This window comes from Carcharhinus amblyrhynchos, unplaced genomic scaffold, assembly GCF_965287045.1.
Source record: "Carcharhinus amblyrhynchos unplaced genomic scaffold, sCarAmb.v2.hapA scaffold_49, whole genome shotgun sequence".
NCBI classification, from domain to species: Eukaryota; Metazoa; Chordata; class Chondrichthyes; order Carcharhiniformes; family Carcharhinidae; genus Carcharhinus; species Carcharhinus amblyrhynchos.
Genome location: NW_027649790.1, coordinates 727,055 through 742,654, shown reverse-complemented (window position 1 = coordinate 742,654; position 15,600 = coordinate 727,055). Strand labels below are relative to the sequence as shown.

The 15,600-nt window shown below is 45.3% G+C and overlaps 1 protein-coding gene across 1 annotated transcript in view; it reads left to right on the top strand.

Annotated features, from left to right (window-relative positions):
• The window catches only part of LOC145337454 (high affinity cGMP-specific 3',5'-cyclic phosphodiesterase 9A-like), a 56,866-nt gene that overhangs the window by 21,599 nt on the left and 19,667 nt on the right, over positions 1-15,600 (top strand). Inside the window, exons 8-10 of the mRNA XM_080182231.1 lie at positions 121-202; positions 11,533-11,607; positions 14,622-14,708. Of these exons, the coding sequence (XP_080038357.1) occupies positions 121-202; positions 11,533-11,607; positions 14,622-14,708 (244 nt within the window). The remainder of the gene's footprint in view (positions 1-120; positions 203-11,532; positions 11,608-14,621; positions 14,709-15,600) is intronic.

Genomic DNA, 15,600 nt, shown 5'->3' with positions numbered 1-15,600 from the left:
AGGGATATTAGTGAACCAGATGGGTTTTTTCGACAATTGACAATGGGTTCGTGGTCATCAGTAAAGTTTTAATTCCAGATTTTTATTGCTCCTAATATTAATGACTTCTATTTCTACCAGATCAAACACATCTTGCAAACAGACTATTGTGGAGGAACCTATAAAACTGACCCTGCAACGCGATGTTCCAAAATATCCCAAGGTAACTATCCAACTAAAGTAAATCTTATAGGGTATGTGAGTGAGTGCTCAATGCTTATTTGATAACTATAATTGCTGTCCTTGACTGGTTGGAACGAATGGAGGAAAACAGAGGGCCGGGGAGGGGAGATCTAATAGTCATTCAAGGGAGGAGGTGACTTTTATGGTGTCAGGACAATGAACGAGAGACTGAAAAGGTTTGTTTTGTGTGGAAGGCGGGCTGAGTGCAAATCAGGATGTTGTGTGGAGATGTGAACATAATGGGCAGCTTGATGTCTCACCTATCATTGGGCTCAAACTACTCAGAAATCCCAGTATCGCCCCACTTACTCAAGTCCAAAATGATTTAGGCACAAGTTAGCAGTAGTTGAGGCTTGGATGTCTGCCAATACTGTGACAGATTAACCAGCTAAAAATCCCATAAATTACAAGAACTTGAATCTGAAATCTGTTAAGGAATTCTCATACAGGATCACATGGAGTTTGAGTGGGAAGACTCCCAGTGTCCAGTGATAAGTCTACACCTCGTTATTTGAGGGGGGATTTGATTGAGGTGTAAAATACTCAACAGGATTGTAAAGTAAATGTTAACCAAATGTTCCCTCTTCTAGAACAGTCTGGGACAAGCGGTCATAGTTGTAGAGTGAGGGGGGTAGATTCAAGACAGAGATAAGGAGGAACTATGTCTCTTGTGAATCTATGGAACTCACTGTCCCTGAGTGCAGTGGATGCAGAATCAATCAGTGGATTCAAGAAAAAGGTAGATAAATATTTGACCAAAAGTGGGACAAAAGGCAAGAAAGTGGAGTTAAGATGGGATGGAGATCAGCCATCATCATATAGAATGGCAGAGCAGACTCAGAGGGCTGACTGAATGCCTACTCTCACTGCTATGTTCCTATGATGGACATGGCTTGCTGAGGACCAAAGTTTCTCCATTCTTCTGAGCTGTCACTAATTTTTAACATTGCATATGTTTTCATTTGATATAATCCTTAATTGCATTAGTTAGACATGGATGATGCATCTTAGTGGGAGAGTCATTCCTCCTCGACAGAATATACCTTCGCTGAGAGTAACGAAATATCTCGTTAAATATCTGCTGCTGCTTCACCACCATCTTACCTTGTTCCTCATTTTTAATTTAATTTTTAAAAACCGCCTGTAGAAATGTATTACTGAGCAAAATAATGAAGGAACAAATTCTAATTGATGCAAACAGAACTCAATTAGAAGTGGAATTGTATCAGTGCACATTTTACATTTGGTTTAGATCAAGTGGGTGTTTATTTACAGATCTGAAGAATTTTTACTGAGATATTTGTTATGCTGAGGACATACAGAACATCAAACACTGACAGTGTCATTTTGAATTTAAAAGTGGATTTTAATTGGAATCTGTATTCATGTTTACTGCATTGTCCAATGTGATTAATGCAACTCCAGAATTTGTATTAAAGGTCAGTGCCCCCTCCCACCGCTATTCTGTGTTAGCTCATCACTTTGAAATGGGGAAGAGGCCTGAACAAAACAGCTGGTTTGGATAGATCTCAATCCCACCTTTTATACCTTCTCACCAAATGTTTAATTATTAATTATAAGGGCGGCATAGTGGTTAGCAGCGCTACCTCATAGTTCAAGAGACCCGGATTCAATTCTGGCCTTGAGTGACTGTGTGGAGTTTGCATGTTCTCCCCGTGTCTGCACTGAACTAAGGACTTGGCTGAAATCTTCATAGATTGTACCCATTTTGTCAATAAAACTGACAGAAAATGTCCATACCCAATTATTCCGATAGCAGCTAATCCGGCACCAGTGTTGTCCAATATACATTGTATTAGTACACGGTGAAAATTATTGTTTCTTGCGTGAGATACAGACAAGTGTATCGTACTCCAGTTTCCAAAGATGTGCAGGTTAGGTGGATTGACCATTTCCCAAGTTAAGCTACCAACCTTGGTGGAAAAATGTTTGGCCCAATGTTTCAGACCTGAGATCTATCTTCAGCTAATTTTAAGTTTTCCTAATAAGCTGGAATTACTTTCACTGTTCATTTTTGCATCTCCACAAAAGTACATCCTCTCTGTCAGTTGGCTAGGATTGGGCACCGTGCACCCGAGGGAAATCTGACTTGTATCACACTAGTACAGCTTTGATTGAGTGCAATTTGCCTAGATAATTCAAAGACATTTAGTTTGAATCATTTGATGATTTAATTGTTACCTTTATTTCTACTTCGTTGTGCTGTTTAATTGTCATTATTGGATAATATAGGTCCAAAAATTACTCAAGTATAGGGGGAAAAAAACTGGTCCAACCTAATACCTTTATATGTCTTTTATTGTTGAGCTAAAGACTTGGCTGAAATCTTCACAGATTGTACACATTTTGTCAAAAAACAGAGAAAACATTCATAACCAATTAGTCCGATAGTGGCTTCATCAGGCATCAGTGTTGTCGAGTGTTCACTCTCTCTAATTCAGGGCTTTTTGATTTGATTCATTATTCTCACATGTGTTAGTATACAGTGAAAAGTTTTGTTTCTTGCGCAGTATACAAAGTATATTGTTCATAGAGATGGAAAGGAGAGAGTGCAGAATGTGATGTTACAGTCATAGCTAGGGTGTAGAGAAAGATCAACTTAATATAAGGTAGGTCCATTCAAAAATTTGGCAGCAGGGTAAAAGCTGCTCTTGAGTCTTGAAGTCCTACAGTGCAGAAGGAGGCCATTTGGCCTGTAGAGTCTGCACTGACCACAATCCCACCCAGGCTCTGTTTCCTGTCAGGGGATCCATGCCGATCCCTTGACACTAGGGTCAATGTAGTCTGGCCAGTCAACCAAACCCACACATCTTTGGATCATGGGAGGAAACCGGAGCACCTGGATGAAACCGACACAGACACGGGGAGAATGTGCAAACTCCACACAGACAGTGACCTGAGGCTGGAATTGAGCCTGGATCCCTGGCGCTGTGAGGCAGTAGTGCTAACCACTGTGCCACCATGCTGTCACAGTTGGTATATGACGTCAGAGTTTTGTATCATTTTCTCAACGGAAGAGGGAGGAAGAGAGTATGTCAGGGCTGTGTGGGGTCCTTGATTATGCTGGCTACTTTCCCGAGGCAGCAGGAAGTGTAAACAGAGTAAATGGATGGGAAGCTGGTTTGCGTGGTGGACCGGGCTTCGTTCACAACCCGTTGTCGTTTCTTATGGTCCTGGACAGAGCAGGAGCCAAACCAAGACATGATACATCCAAGCAGGATGCTTTCTATGTAAAAGTTGGTGAGAGTCGTAGCAGATATGCCAAGTTTTCTTAGCCTCCTTAGAAAGTGAGGTGTTGGTGGGCTTTTTTAACTATGGAGGGACCAGGACAGTTTGATGATCTGGACATCTAGAAACTTGAAGCTCTTGACCATTTTTACTTCATCCCCATTGATGTAGACAAGGGCATGTCCTCCATTTATACTTCCTGAAGGAAATGGTTGATAAAGCTAATTTAATTGTGCAATTTTTTTTTCCCATTGATAGAAACTAACTTGCATCCGTTCATGTGGTTAAGGTGATAGGTTTGAAATTCACTGTTTCCCTGTGCAGGTTCAAATCCTACTGACTGCATGTCTCGCTGCTCCTGGTTTAAGAATGATGCACAAAATTAATTATCAATTAAGTAAACTAAAACTTAAAAAGGAGTATAGGGGAGACGGAAACAGTGGTCGTTGCACTTTGAGGTGTGTGTCTCTGTGAACAAACTTAAATTAACTTGCATAAACGTGGAACTTCCTTGGCCTGCGTGGCTCTCTGTATAAATTCCCATCAGCCATGTGGGAAACTAAAGTCTGAAATGTAAAATATAATTTTCTGTTTTCTGACTATGGGTGGTACAGTGGCTCAGTGATTAGCACTGCTGTCTCACAGCGTCAGGGACCTGAGTTCAATTCCGACCTTGCACATTTTCCCCATGTCTGTGTGGGTTTCCTCCGGGTGCTCCACTTTCCTCCAACAGTCCAAAGATGTGTGGGTTAGGTTGGTTGGCCATGCTAAATTGCCCCTTAGTGTCCCAAGATGTGCAGATTAGGTTGGTTGGCCATGCTAAATTGCCCCTTAGTGTCCCAAGATGTGCAGATTAGGTTGGTTGGCCATGCTAAATTGCCCCTTAGTGTCCCAAGATGTGCAGATTAGGTTGGTTGGCCATGCTAAATTGCCCCTTAGTGTCAGGGGGAACTAGCTGGAATAAGTATGTAAGGTTACAGGGATAGGGCCTGGTGGGATTGTTGACTCGATGAGTCAGGCGCCCACTTTGTGCACTGTAGGGATTCTGCATATATGTAACGCTCATGAAGTGAGGCATTAGTTACTGAGACTACAATGAATTTTCGTCAACAGCAACGCTGAGGACTCCTTTTATTTCGGCTCTGTGTAAATGGGACACGAATATGTTTGTGTGGAAGAGCTGCCTGGATCTTGACAGGCAAGTTATGGAGCTGGAGTTTCACTCCAGGAAGCTGGCAGTGCCTCCACAGTGTACATGTATTTTCACACCAGGGTTCCTGCCCCGAGTTGAGCCTGATTGACAGGCTTAGTTTCCAGACTGGCTTGCAACAGACCTCAGCTGTAACCCAGAGGCAGAGCCTGCAGCCACTAGTGAAAGAGCGGAGTGTTGTGGAGTGTGTGGGGAAGGGATGGTTCTGATCCCCGACCACAGGGATAGCCCAATTCCTAGCCCCAGGAAGGGCTTTTGTATCTGGAGGTGAAGGTTTGATCCCAGGGAATGGATTAAGCTTCAGGATGAAAGGAAGAAGTCCTCTCCTCCAGGCCCACATGAACTTCTAAGAAGGTATTGATTCCATCTCTTAAATTGTGCTCCTGAGGGAAGTGTGGGTGAGAGAGAAATACAAAGGAGGAATTGATCAAATTGAAATGTGGTGGATAACTATGAACTTTTTTTTAACCTTGCAAGACTTGCAAAGCTCTTAAACCTGCAGCGTTATTTATCAGCATTCAGCACCTGAACTTGACAGAACGTTCAACAAATACACAGTAACATCCACTGTTGAGTACAGTAACCCTTTGTCTGCTGGTCCATGGGAGAAAAATTAGTGCCAAGCGGTTGAAAGCTTCAAACTGAAAAAACACTGACTCGAGAGGAATTAAACCAGGAGATCTTCTGTTTTCCTCCACTTTTTGTGCCCAAATTATGTTTGGGTCTTTGTTCCTTTGGCACCAGCAATCAGTACAAAGTAACACTCTCCATCAGGAACCTAGACGTTGATTTTCATGTAATTTGACTGCGAAGGGCATTGCAACTCTCCAGATACATCCAGCAGGAATTTATTATTTTATTCTTTGGATGTGGGGGTCACTAACAAGGCCAAAATTTATTGCCTGTCCCTAATTGCCCTTGAGAAGGTGCTGGCTAGTGTCCTTGTTGAACTGCTGCAGTCCATCTGTAGGTACAGCCACAGCGCTGTCAGGAATAGAATTCAAATATTTTGACCCAGCAACAGTAAATGAACAATGATATGCTTCCAAGTCTGGATGGTGAGTGGCTTGGAGGGGGGATTTCCAGGTTGTGGTGTTCCCATGCATCTGCTGCCCTTGTCCTTCTTGGTGGTAGAGGTCAATAGTTTGGAAGGTGCTGTTGATGGAGCTTTGGTGAGTTGCTGCAGTGCTTGTAGATGGTACACACGGCTGCCACTGGGCATCAGCGGTGGAGGGCATGAATGCTCAAGTTGAACGAGATGGTGTTGAACTTCTTGAGTGTTGTTGTAGCTGCAATCACCCAGGCGTGTGGAGAGTATCCCAGCAAACTCTGGACTTGTTTTATAGTTGGCAGACAATCTTTGGGAAATCAGGAGGTGCACTATTCACCACAGGATTCCTAGCCTTGGACTTTCTCACTGAATCCTTACAGTGCAGAAGGAGACCAATCGGCCCATCGAGCCTGCACCGACCCTCTGACAGAATATCTTACCCAGGTCCTCTTCCTCCACCCTATCCTCATAACCCTGTGCATTTATTCCACTAATCCATTTAACCTACAAATCTTTGGACACTACGAGGTAACTTAGCATGACCAATCCACCTAACCTGCACATCTTTAGACTGTGGGAGGAAACCAGAGCAACCGAAGGAAACTCATGCAGACGCAGGGAGAACTGGCAAACTCACCCAAGGCTGGAATCAAACCTGGGTCCCTGGCACGGTGAGACAGCAATGCCAACCACTGTGCCGCCCCAAATCTAGGTCCTCTGGTAACTGTTCCTTCTACTAAGGGAAACATTTTCTCCCTATCTGTTTTATTTGAACCTTTCATAATTTTGAATAGCTTTTTCAAATCTCCCCATAAATCTCTCTGTTCTGAGGAAAACAACCACAGCATCTCCAATCTTTTAAGTTAAATTGGGATGCGGGTGTCACCCGCTAGATCTGCACTAATTGAGAAGGTGGTGGTGAGCTGCCGCCTTGAACCATGGCAGTCCATGTATCATAGGAATTCCCACAGTGCTGTTAGGGAGGGTGTTCCAAGATCTTGACTCAGCAAAGAGGAATGGCAATACAGTTCCAAGTCAGGATGGTGAGTGGCTTGGACGGAGGACTTCCAGGTTGTGGTCTTCCCATGCATCTGCTGCCCTTGTCCTTCTAGGTGGTAGAGTCGTGGGTTTAGAAGGTGTTGTTGAAGGAGTGTTGGTGAACTTCTGCAGTGCTTCTCGTAGATGGTACATGTGCATTGGCAGCGGAGGGAATGAACATTGAAAGTTGTGATTGTTGCCAAACAAACGGGGTTGCTTGAGTGTTGTTGGAACTGCACTCATCCAGTCAATTGGAGAGTCTCCCTTCACACTCCTTTCTTTAATTAAAGAAGTGTCTCCACATAGCTGAAGTTCCTCACCCCTGGTGTCATTCTAGTAAATCTCCTCGACACCCATTCTCAGGCTTTAACATCCTTCCTTAAGTGTGGTGCCCCAACTTGCTCTCATTACTCCAACTGATGTTTATTGGAACTTCCTTGCTTTTGCACTCTATGCCTCTCTGAATAAAGCCATAACAGTTACCATGTGCTATTTTAACAACCACCTCAGTTCGTCCTGCACCTTCCAATATTTGTAGATATTTTCCCCTAGGTCCCTTGGTTCCTACAATCCTTCTAAAATTGAGTGTATGCTAGCCCTCCGCATTCTTCTTGCCAAAATCCTGACTACTGGTGGGGTGACATAGTGATTAGCACGGCTGCCTCACAGCACCAGGAGCCCAGGTTAAATTTCGGCCTCGGGTGACTGTGTGGAGTTTGCACATTCTACCTGTGTCTGTGTGAGTTTCCTCCGGGTGCTCCGGTTTCCTCCTGTTGTCCAAAGATGAGCTGGTTAGGTGGATTGGCCGTGCTAAATTGCCCCTTAGTGTCAGGGGGACTGAGCAGGGGTAAATGCATTAGGCTATAGGGATAGGTTCTGGGTGGGATTGTGGTCGGTGCAGACTCGATGGGCTGAATGGCCTCCTTCTGCACTGTCGGGACTCTATAACTCGACATTTAAACTTCAGCTGTCAGGTTCCTGCTTATTTCACCTGTCTGTCAGTGTCCTCATAAAGCCTTTGATAATCTATCTTTATTGTTCATTCAGTTCTGAGTTTTTTTTCTCATCTGTGGGCTTTGAAATAATGCTCTGGATGCCCGACTATATATCAAAAGGGGCAGTGGTCTTAACACTGACCCTGGGGAAGCACCCACTGCACACTCGTCTCCAGTATAACTGTTCACCTCTACACTTTGCCTTTTGTCCTTTGCCCATTCTGCCACTGTCCATTTAATTCCATGTGGCTTTAATTTTGTTTGCAAGTCTGTTAAATGGTACTTTGTGCATATGGACATTCATGAGATATTTTACAATGACCGCTCCACCCTCATTAACCCGCTGTTACTTGCATTGCTTTTGTGGCCTCAGGATATCTTGAAGCACTTTGTGGAAATTAAGTAATTTTCAAAGCGTGTTCATTGCTGTCTGGTTGGTAACGTCAATTTACACACAATAGAATCTTACGATGGGAATGAAATAAATGACCAGGTAATCTGCTTCAGGTGTAAGTTGAGGGACGAATATTGGTGAGGACCACAGAGAATTCACAGTATCTGAATTACAGAATAGTTACAGCGCTGGAGGAGGCCATTTGGCCCCTCGTATCCGCATCTGCTTTCCAGATGTGCAGTATGTTCCAGTTCCACTCTCCTGCCTTTCCCCGTATTCTTGCCATTGTTTCTATTCAAACAATCATTGAATGTTTCGATCGTGCAAAGATGTATGGGGTTAAGTTGATTGGCCATGATAAATTGCCCCTTAGTGTCAGGGAGACTAGGAGGGTAAATATGTGGGGTTACGAGGATGGGACCTGTGTGGGATTGTTGTCTGTGCAGGCTCGATGGGCCAAATGGCCTCCTTCTGCGCTGTAGATTCTACGAACCTGCCTCCACTTCCAGGCAGTGCATTCCAGAACCCAACCACTCCCTACTCTCCTTCAGAAAAATTGCCTTAGGATCATGTGCATCTCTCTGAGAGAGCAGGCAGAACTTTGGTTCAATATCTGATTCAATGCTCTTGCATGTAATCTAGGCTGACCCTTCAACACTGTACTATGTACTACAGGCAGCAAGGTGGCAGAGTGGTTAGCACGGCCACCTGACAGCACCAGGGACCCGGGTTCAATTCCGGCCTTCGGTAACTGTATGTTGGAGTTTGCACATTCTCCCCGTGTCTTCATGGGTTTCCTTCAGGTGCTCCTGTTCCTTCCCTCAGTCCAAAGATGTGTAGGATAGGTGGATTGGCTATGCTAAATTGTCCCTTAGTGTCCCAAGATGTATAGGATAGATGGAATAGCCATGTTAAACATGTGGGGTTATGGGAAAAGGGCCTGGATAAGATATTCTGTCAGAGAGTCAGTGCAGACTCAATGGGCTGAATTTCTGCACTGTAGGGATTCTGTAGTCAACTCATTGGAGTGCCTTTTGCCAGTGCCATGAAGCTTGTTTTTGTGAACTGGCTTTCCTGCAGCTGGTGGTGAGGTTAACATAAATCTATTAGATTTTATGAGTTAGTGATCCCCTTCTCTGGCTCTCCCACCAGATTAAATCAAGCCATTTACAAAACACGTAGGCAGGAACTCTACCATCTCACCTGCCATGGAATTGGTGTAGGTGAGGGTCCGACAACAGAAATCCCAGTTGACCTTGGGTGGGGAAGTCCCAGTCTCGCCCAATATATATTGGCCCATAAATCTGGGTGTAAGGGCCTAAAGGAAATCTGCATTGTTTTGTGTTTATCTATTGGCACCATCTACTGATGGTATCATGGGTAAGATTTTGACTCATTCAAAATTCACCCTTTGGACCCAATAGGTGGAATCTTCCGGCCTCACTCGCCCCGAAACTGGAAAATCCCGCCCGAGGCCATCGGACCTTCCCAATGGCGGGCGGGATGGTAAAATTTGTCCCAATGTCTCCATTAATTCTGCAGCGATTTGTCGTGAACTCTCTGCGCACAAGAATTCCCATATGAAATGTACAATTCCCTGGTGGAAAACACATTCCCATCTTGAATGTTTGCTACCAGCAATGCAATGACAGTCTCAGTTCAAGAGAGCAGTGTCTGTCTTCCCCTCACATATATGTGCCATCTTTTCTATCTCTGCCCCCTTGTCGGTGAGTGAGAAAGTTGGTGCTTTTTTTTTCTGAATTTTGCGTTGGATGTGCAAGCAGTGAGTTTGTCTCAAAGACGAGGAGTGGAGCCTTTGGGAGGCTTTGTTGTTAGGTCCCAACCCCACACTTTTGGTGGCAGTCCCAAAATCAATTTTGACTTGATTGGTTAATTAGGGGCCAGAGGGCTGGCTCACCATCCAATAAAGGATGGCGCACAGGCTCTCAAAGTTGGATGGCCAATAGGAAACCCTCCAACGCAGATGGAGCTGTTGTGAAAGGGGAGGGGAGGGGGTGAGACACCTCCGCCCTGAGGGACCCTCTCAGCAACTCTTAAAAAGTTCTAGATGGGGTCCCAGTTGCCGGGTCATGTTGAGGAAGGACAGCCCCTCCTGCAGGGTAGCTTCAGGATGCAGTTGTTGCCAGATATGTATGTGACGGCGGGGGGGGGTGGGATGGAGTCAGCTTCTGGTAAATGGCAGATGGGGAAGCATTTCAGCCCCGATTCATCCTCCAGGAAATGCCACGCTGGCCAGTTATAAGTCCATCTGTCTGTGTTTTGCCTCCCACGTGGGGCAGGATTTTCACCCCAAACAGTTGGCATGGTGGAAGTTGAAACACAACGCTGGTGTGCCACCTTGTGGAAGCTCAGCTGTACAGCACAAAGCACCAGCCTGAAGTTGCAGATGTCACAGATTAACTAATCTAATCGAATCTACCCATTTTCCGAACTCACCCAAAACTGTGTTGTCTGTATACTGACCTGCTTTCACCCATCAGCTCTGTGCACTCTGATCTACATTGCCAATGCCTGAATTTTTTAATTCTTACCCTCGCTTTTAAATTCCTCTCTGCCTTGCTTATTCTGACCTTTGGAACTTCCTCCAAGAACACGATGCGCGTTTGTATAGTAGCTGAAACAGAATAGCAGTCTGATGTTTTAGGGGAGTGTGATCAGGCAACATTTCGCACTGGGCTACATGAGATATTTGGTTAAGGATTACATTTTAATGTACGTTTTAGAGTAGGAGGGAGATACAGAGAGCTGTACTGAAGTTTAAAGTTTATTAGTGTCACAAGTATGTGAAATTACTGCAAAAATCCCCTAGTCGCCACACTCTGGTGCCTGTTTGGTACATTGAGGGAGAATTTAGCATGGCCAATGCCCCTAACCAGCACATCTTTGAGAGAGGAAACTGGAGGGCCTGGAAGAAACCCACGCAGACATGGGGACAATGTGCAGGCTCCGCACAGACAGTCACCCAAGTGGGTAATCAAACCCGGGTCCCTCGCGCTGCGAGGCAGCAGTGCTAACCAAACTGAAAATATTTAAGGTGAGGAATTCCAGAGTTTGGTGACCAGATGGTTGAAGATATGGCCACCAATGTTTGAGTGAAGGGAGAAAGGATGTACCAGGGGCTGAAATTGTTTCCTTTGATGACAATAGTGATTTCCCCTTAAGATGCATCTCTGTCATCAGATGAATAGCTACAAATGTTCTGTTTCCCAGTAGTATGCTCCCTTCACCCTGGTGAGTGAATGTACAGTAAAACACCTGCAGGCAACGCCATGTATCTGACCCTGGTGGGAGAAATCGATTACTGACAGTGTTTTACTCTTATTGCTTTTCTAAATGTTGGATGTTTTGACAGTACACACTGTCCCAGGAGACCATTGAGGCCCTGAAGAAGCCAACCTTCGATGTCTGGCACTGGGAGTACAATGAGGTAACTGTGACGCTGCCTTTTCCTGGGGCGCTGCTGGTGGCCAGCGAACTGGCTGCCGGTCAATGAGTTAATATGGAAAAGCTCAGGAATCGTTACTTTATTGCAGAGACTCTAAGAGGCCAAAGGAGGGGAGAGGGAGCGGATTAATCGCTCTGAACAATCTCCCTCAGGAGATTTTCGGTCTTCGGTCCGATGCTCACATTTCCGTTGTGGAACACAAATGTTTTGGCTTTGGTCATTCTGAAATGACCCCATTTTTATGTTGCAGTGATGGAATAGAGCTAAAAGCTGGAATTCCACCACCTCGCCTACTATGGAATCGGAGCAGGTGAGGGGAGGACAATGGAAATATCCATTGATCTCAGGTGGGAATTTCGGATCTTGCTTGAGCGAGGTTGTAAAATCCCGCCCAAAGAGCCATAAAATACAGAAAAGGCCCATCAAATCTGCATCTAACCACTAAAGGCAGTCTAATCCTGTTTTCCTGCACTTGTCCTATGTCAGATTTGCAAACTCGTTGGAGTCTTTTAAGAGACTTCTAGATGAGTACATGGGATTTAATGGGATTGAGGGTTATAGATAGGCCTGGTAGGTATGGATATGATCGGCGCAACTTGTGGGCCGAAGGGCCTGTTTGTGCTGTAGTGTTCTATGTTCCTTGAATGTTATGATATCATCCAAGTACTTTTTAAAGGTTATAAGGTTTCCAGCTTCAACCACCTTCCCAGGCAATGCATTCCAAATTCCCACCACTCTTTGAATGAAGAAGTTTTTTCCTCAAATCTCCTCTGAAACTCCTTAACCCAAAACTATGCCCCCTTGTGATTGACCCCCTCAACCAAGGGACACAGCTGCTCCTTACTCACCCTGTCCATACTCCGCCATAATCTTACACACAGACCCACGTAGTTCTCTGTCATGGGCCCTTTCATCGGGGCTCATTCAGCTTAACCCCATTCTGTGAAGAAAAATCCATAAACTCCGTACAGTGCAGAAGGAGGCCATTTGGCCTATCAAGTCTGCACCAACCACAATCCCACCCAGGCCTTATTCCTTTAACCCTGCAAATGTACCCTGACACTTGGGTCAATATATAATCCCCTGGACACTAGGGCCAATTTAGCATCAACCTAAACTGCACGTCTTTGGACAGCGGGAGGAAACCGGAGCACCCGGAGGAAACCCATGCAGACAACATGCAAACTCCACACAGACAGTGACCCGAGGCCGGAATCGAACCTGTGTCCTGAGCGCTGTGAGGCAGCAGTGCTAACCACCGGGTGACCGTGCTGCCCAGGTGCTTCCAAATCTAGATAAACCTCTTTTAAATGGATGGCGAGGGCCAACTTCACAAGTCCATCCAGAAAAATCCTGCAATCAGCTCATTGCTGTATTGTTTCGTGAATAATGTTCCGCTCTCCCACTCCCCCTGGAGTCCACTCTTAGGAAAAATCTCCTTGATATCAATCACGTTACCTTTCCCTTGAAGCTGTGTCCCTTTGCCCTTCTCCCACTGTTATTTTAAAGTAATGATGTGGAGATGCCGGTGTTGGATTGGGGTAAACACAGTAAGAAGTCCTTTAACCTGGTGTTGTGAGACTTCTTACTATTGTAAAGTAATAGAGTAATTAACCCTTCCTGTTACGTTTACAGCCATGTTAAGCTCCATATGAAATCACCTGAAATTTTAGTTCCTCCAATCTTTCCTCATAACACTGTTGTGTACAGATTTTACATGGGGTAATTGTGGTAACTGTTCCTGCAGATTAAGGGTCACCTGTCCTGGGGGAGCAACTGGGGCTCAGAGTGGATAATTGCCCCAGGGGGTGGAGTGCCCTTAGGCAGAGACATTCCAGGAGCTAGCTACAGCTATGCAGCTCCTCGACAGTTCTTATTAATAAAAACCTTTTATGTTCACAGATGGAGACTATGAAAGTGCATCTTCATAGCGGTCATTACAAGGTTGCCTTTATGATACAATTTGAGACTAAAGTACAACGCTGGGGTGAGAGATCGGTGACGAGTGTGCTGCACACACAGAGGGCTGAATCTTATCGGCACGTCCATCCGAGATTCGTACAATCCCGTCCAAGGCCAACAGAGAATGTCTCCTCACTTTAATCTCAAATTGTATTTATATAGGCAACCTTGTAATGACTGCTGTAAAGATGCACTTTCATAGCCTCCATTTGTGAACACAAAAAAGGTTTTTATTCATGAGAATTGTTCAGGAATGGGGGTGAGCGTGCCAATAAAATTCTAGCCATAGTGTTTTAAGGTTGCCAAATCTTCCCTGTAAGTGACATCACATGACCTCCTGCTACCTTCAGGCCCACAGTTCCATCATCAGTTACCCAACTGGCATTGCCCCCACTCCCTTCCCACCTCCCCCCATGTTAATTGGCAAAGAAATAGAGACTCACATTACTCCATTTTCCCCAGGTTCCTCTCAAAGGTCCTGCAGGTTAGTCTCTACATCCCTGGAGGGGTTGATGTGGAGATGCTGGCCTTGGACTGGGGTAAGCACAGTAAGAAGTCTCTCAACACCAGGTTAAAGTCCAACAGGTTTATTTGGAAGCACAATCAGTGATTGATTTTCTGCTACCAAATAAACCTGTTGGACTTTAACCTGGTGTTGAGAGACTTCTTACTGTCCTGGAGGGCTTCCAGTCCCACTGATGGTAGAAGGTATTGTCCTCGCAGAAGCACCCAGGGTAATTTTATTGTCCTCAAACAATACTTGCAGCGTGAAAGATCACACCCATTACTGTCAGAAGGAAACCTTTAAGAGTAAAAATAATCTCGGCAGAATGACCTGCAGGAGTTCTGATCTGGAGGTACCATACAAACATGATCCTGTGACATTCCTTTGACTGCTGTTTTAACTTCAGTTGGCGAATGTCTCCACTGAAATATCAGCGGCGGGAAACTTTGATATACGCTGCGACAGCGCACCATGTTTAACACACATGCTGTTCAGGCACAGACTAACTGTTTTTTATTATCACTGACAGATGCTGAGCTGTCTGGAGTACATGTACCATGATCTGGGGCTGGTACAAGAGTTCAACATGAACCCCATCATCCTGAAACGCTGGCTGGTAAGTTTGCTGCTCTTGAGGCAAGAGGAGATGGCCATTCACAATATCATAGCTTGGAACAACTTGTAGTCCAGAGACCATGGAAGCTAATGAAAGTCTCCCCATACCCTCCCCTCACCACCCTACCCAATAACTAAGGTGTGTACTTTTGTGATCAAAAGTGAGAGGAGAATGTGGTTACAGATCTACCTTCACTGACAGGGTTGAATGGCTGGGAGAGATCCATGCAGTGCAGAGAACTCAAACCCCGCTCAGTATCTACACTCCTGACACAAACTGATGGAGAAGTTCATAATGTCCCGAATGGAAAACTGGGATGGACTTTCGCTTCCATGACCAACAAATTGTTCATCTTTAACCATCAGCTGTCCTGTTGGTTACGAGGGGAACTGCATGCTGGCACAGTGGTTAGCACTGCTGCCTCACAACGGGAGGAACCCAGGTTTAATTCCGCCCTCAGGTCACTGTCTGTGTGGAGTTTGCAGCTCCCTCCTGTACCGGTGTGGGTTTCCTCCGGGTGCTCCAGTTTCCTTCCACAGTCCAAAGAGGTGTAGGTCAGGTGGATTGGCCATGGTAAATGCGCAGGGTTACTGGGGGATAGTATGGAGAGCAGGGCCTCAGTAAATTGCTCTTTCAGAGAGTCGGTGCAGACTGGATGGGCTGAATGGCCCCAAATTCTATGATTCCATGAATTTTGAGAATCCCTACACTGCCATTTAGCCCATTGAGTCTTCACCGATCACAATCCCTCCCAGGCCCCACTTATTTACCCTGCCTGACACTAAGTGGCAATTTAGCGTGGCCAATCAACCTAACCAGCACACTTTTGGACTGTGGGAGGAAACCAGAGATCCCAGAGGGAGAATGTGCAAACTCCACACAGACAGGCACC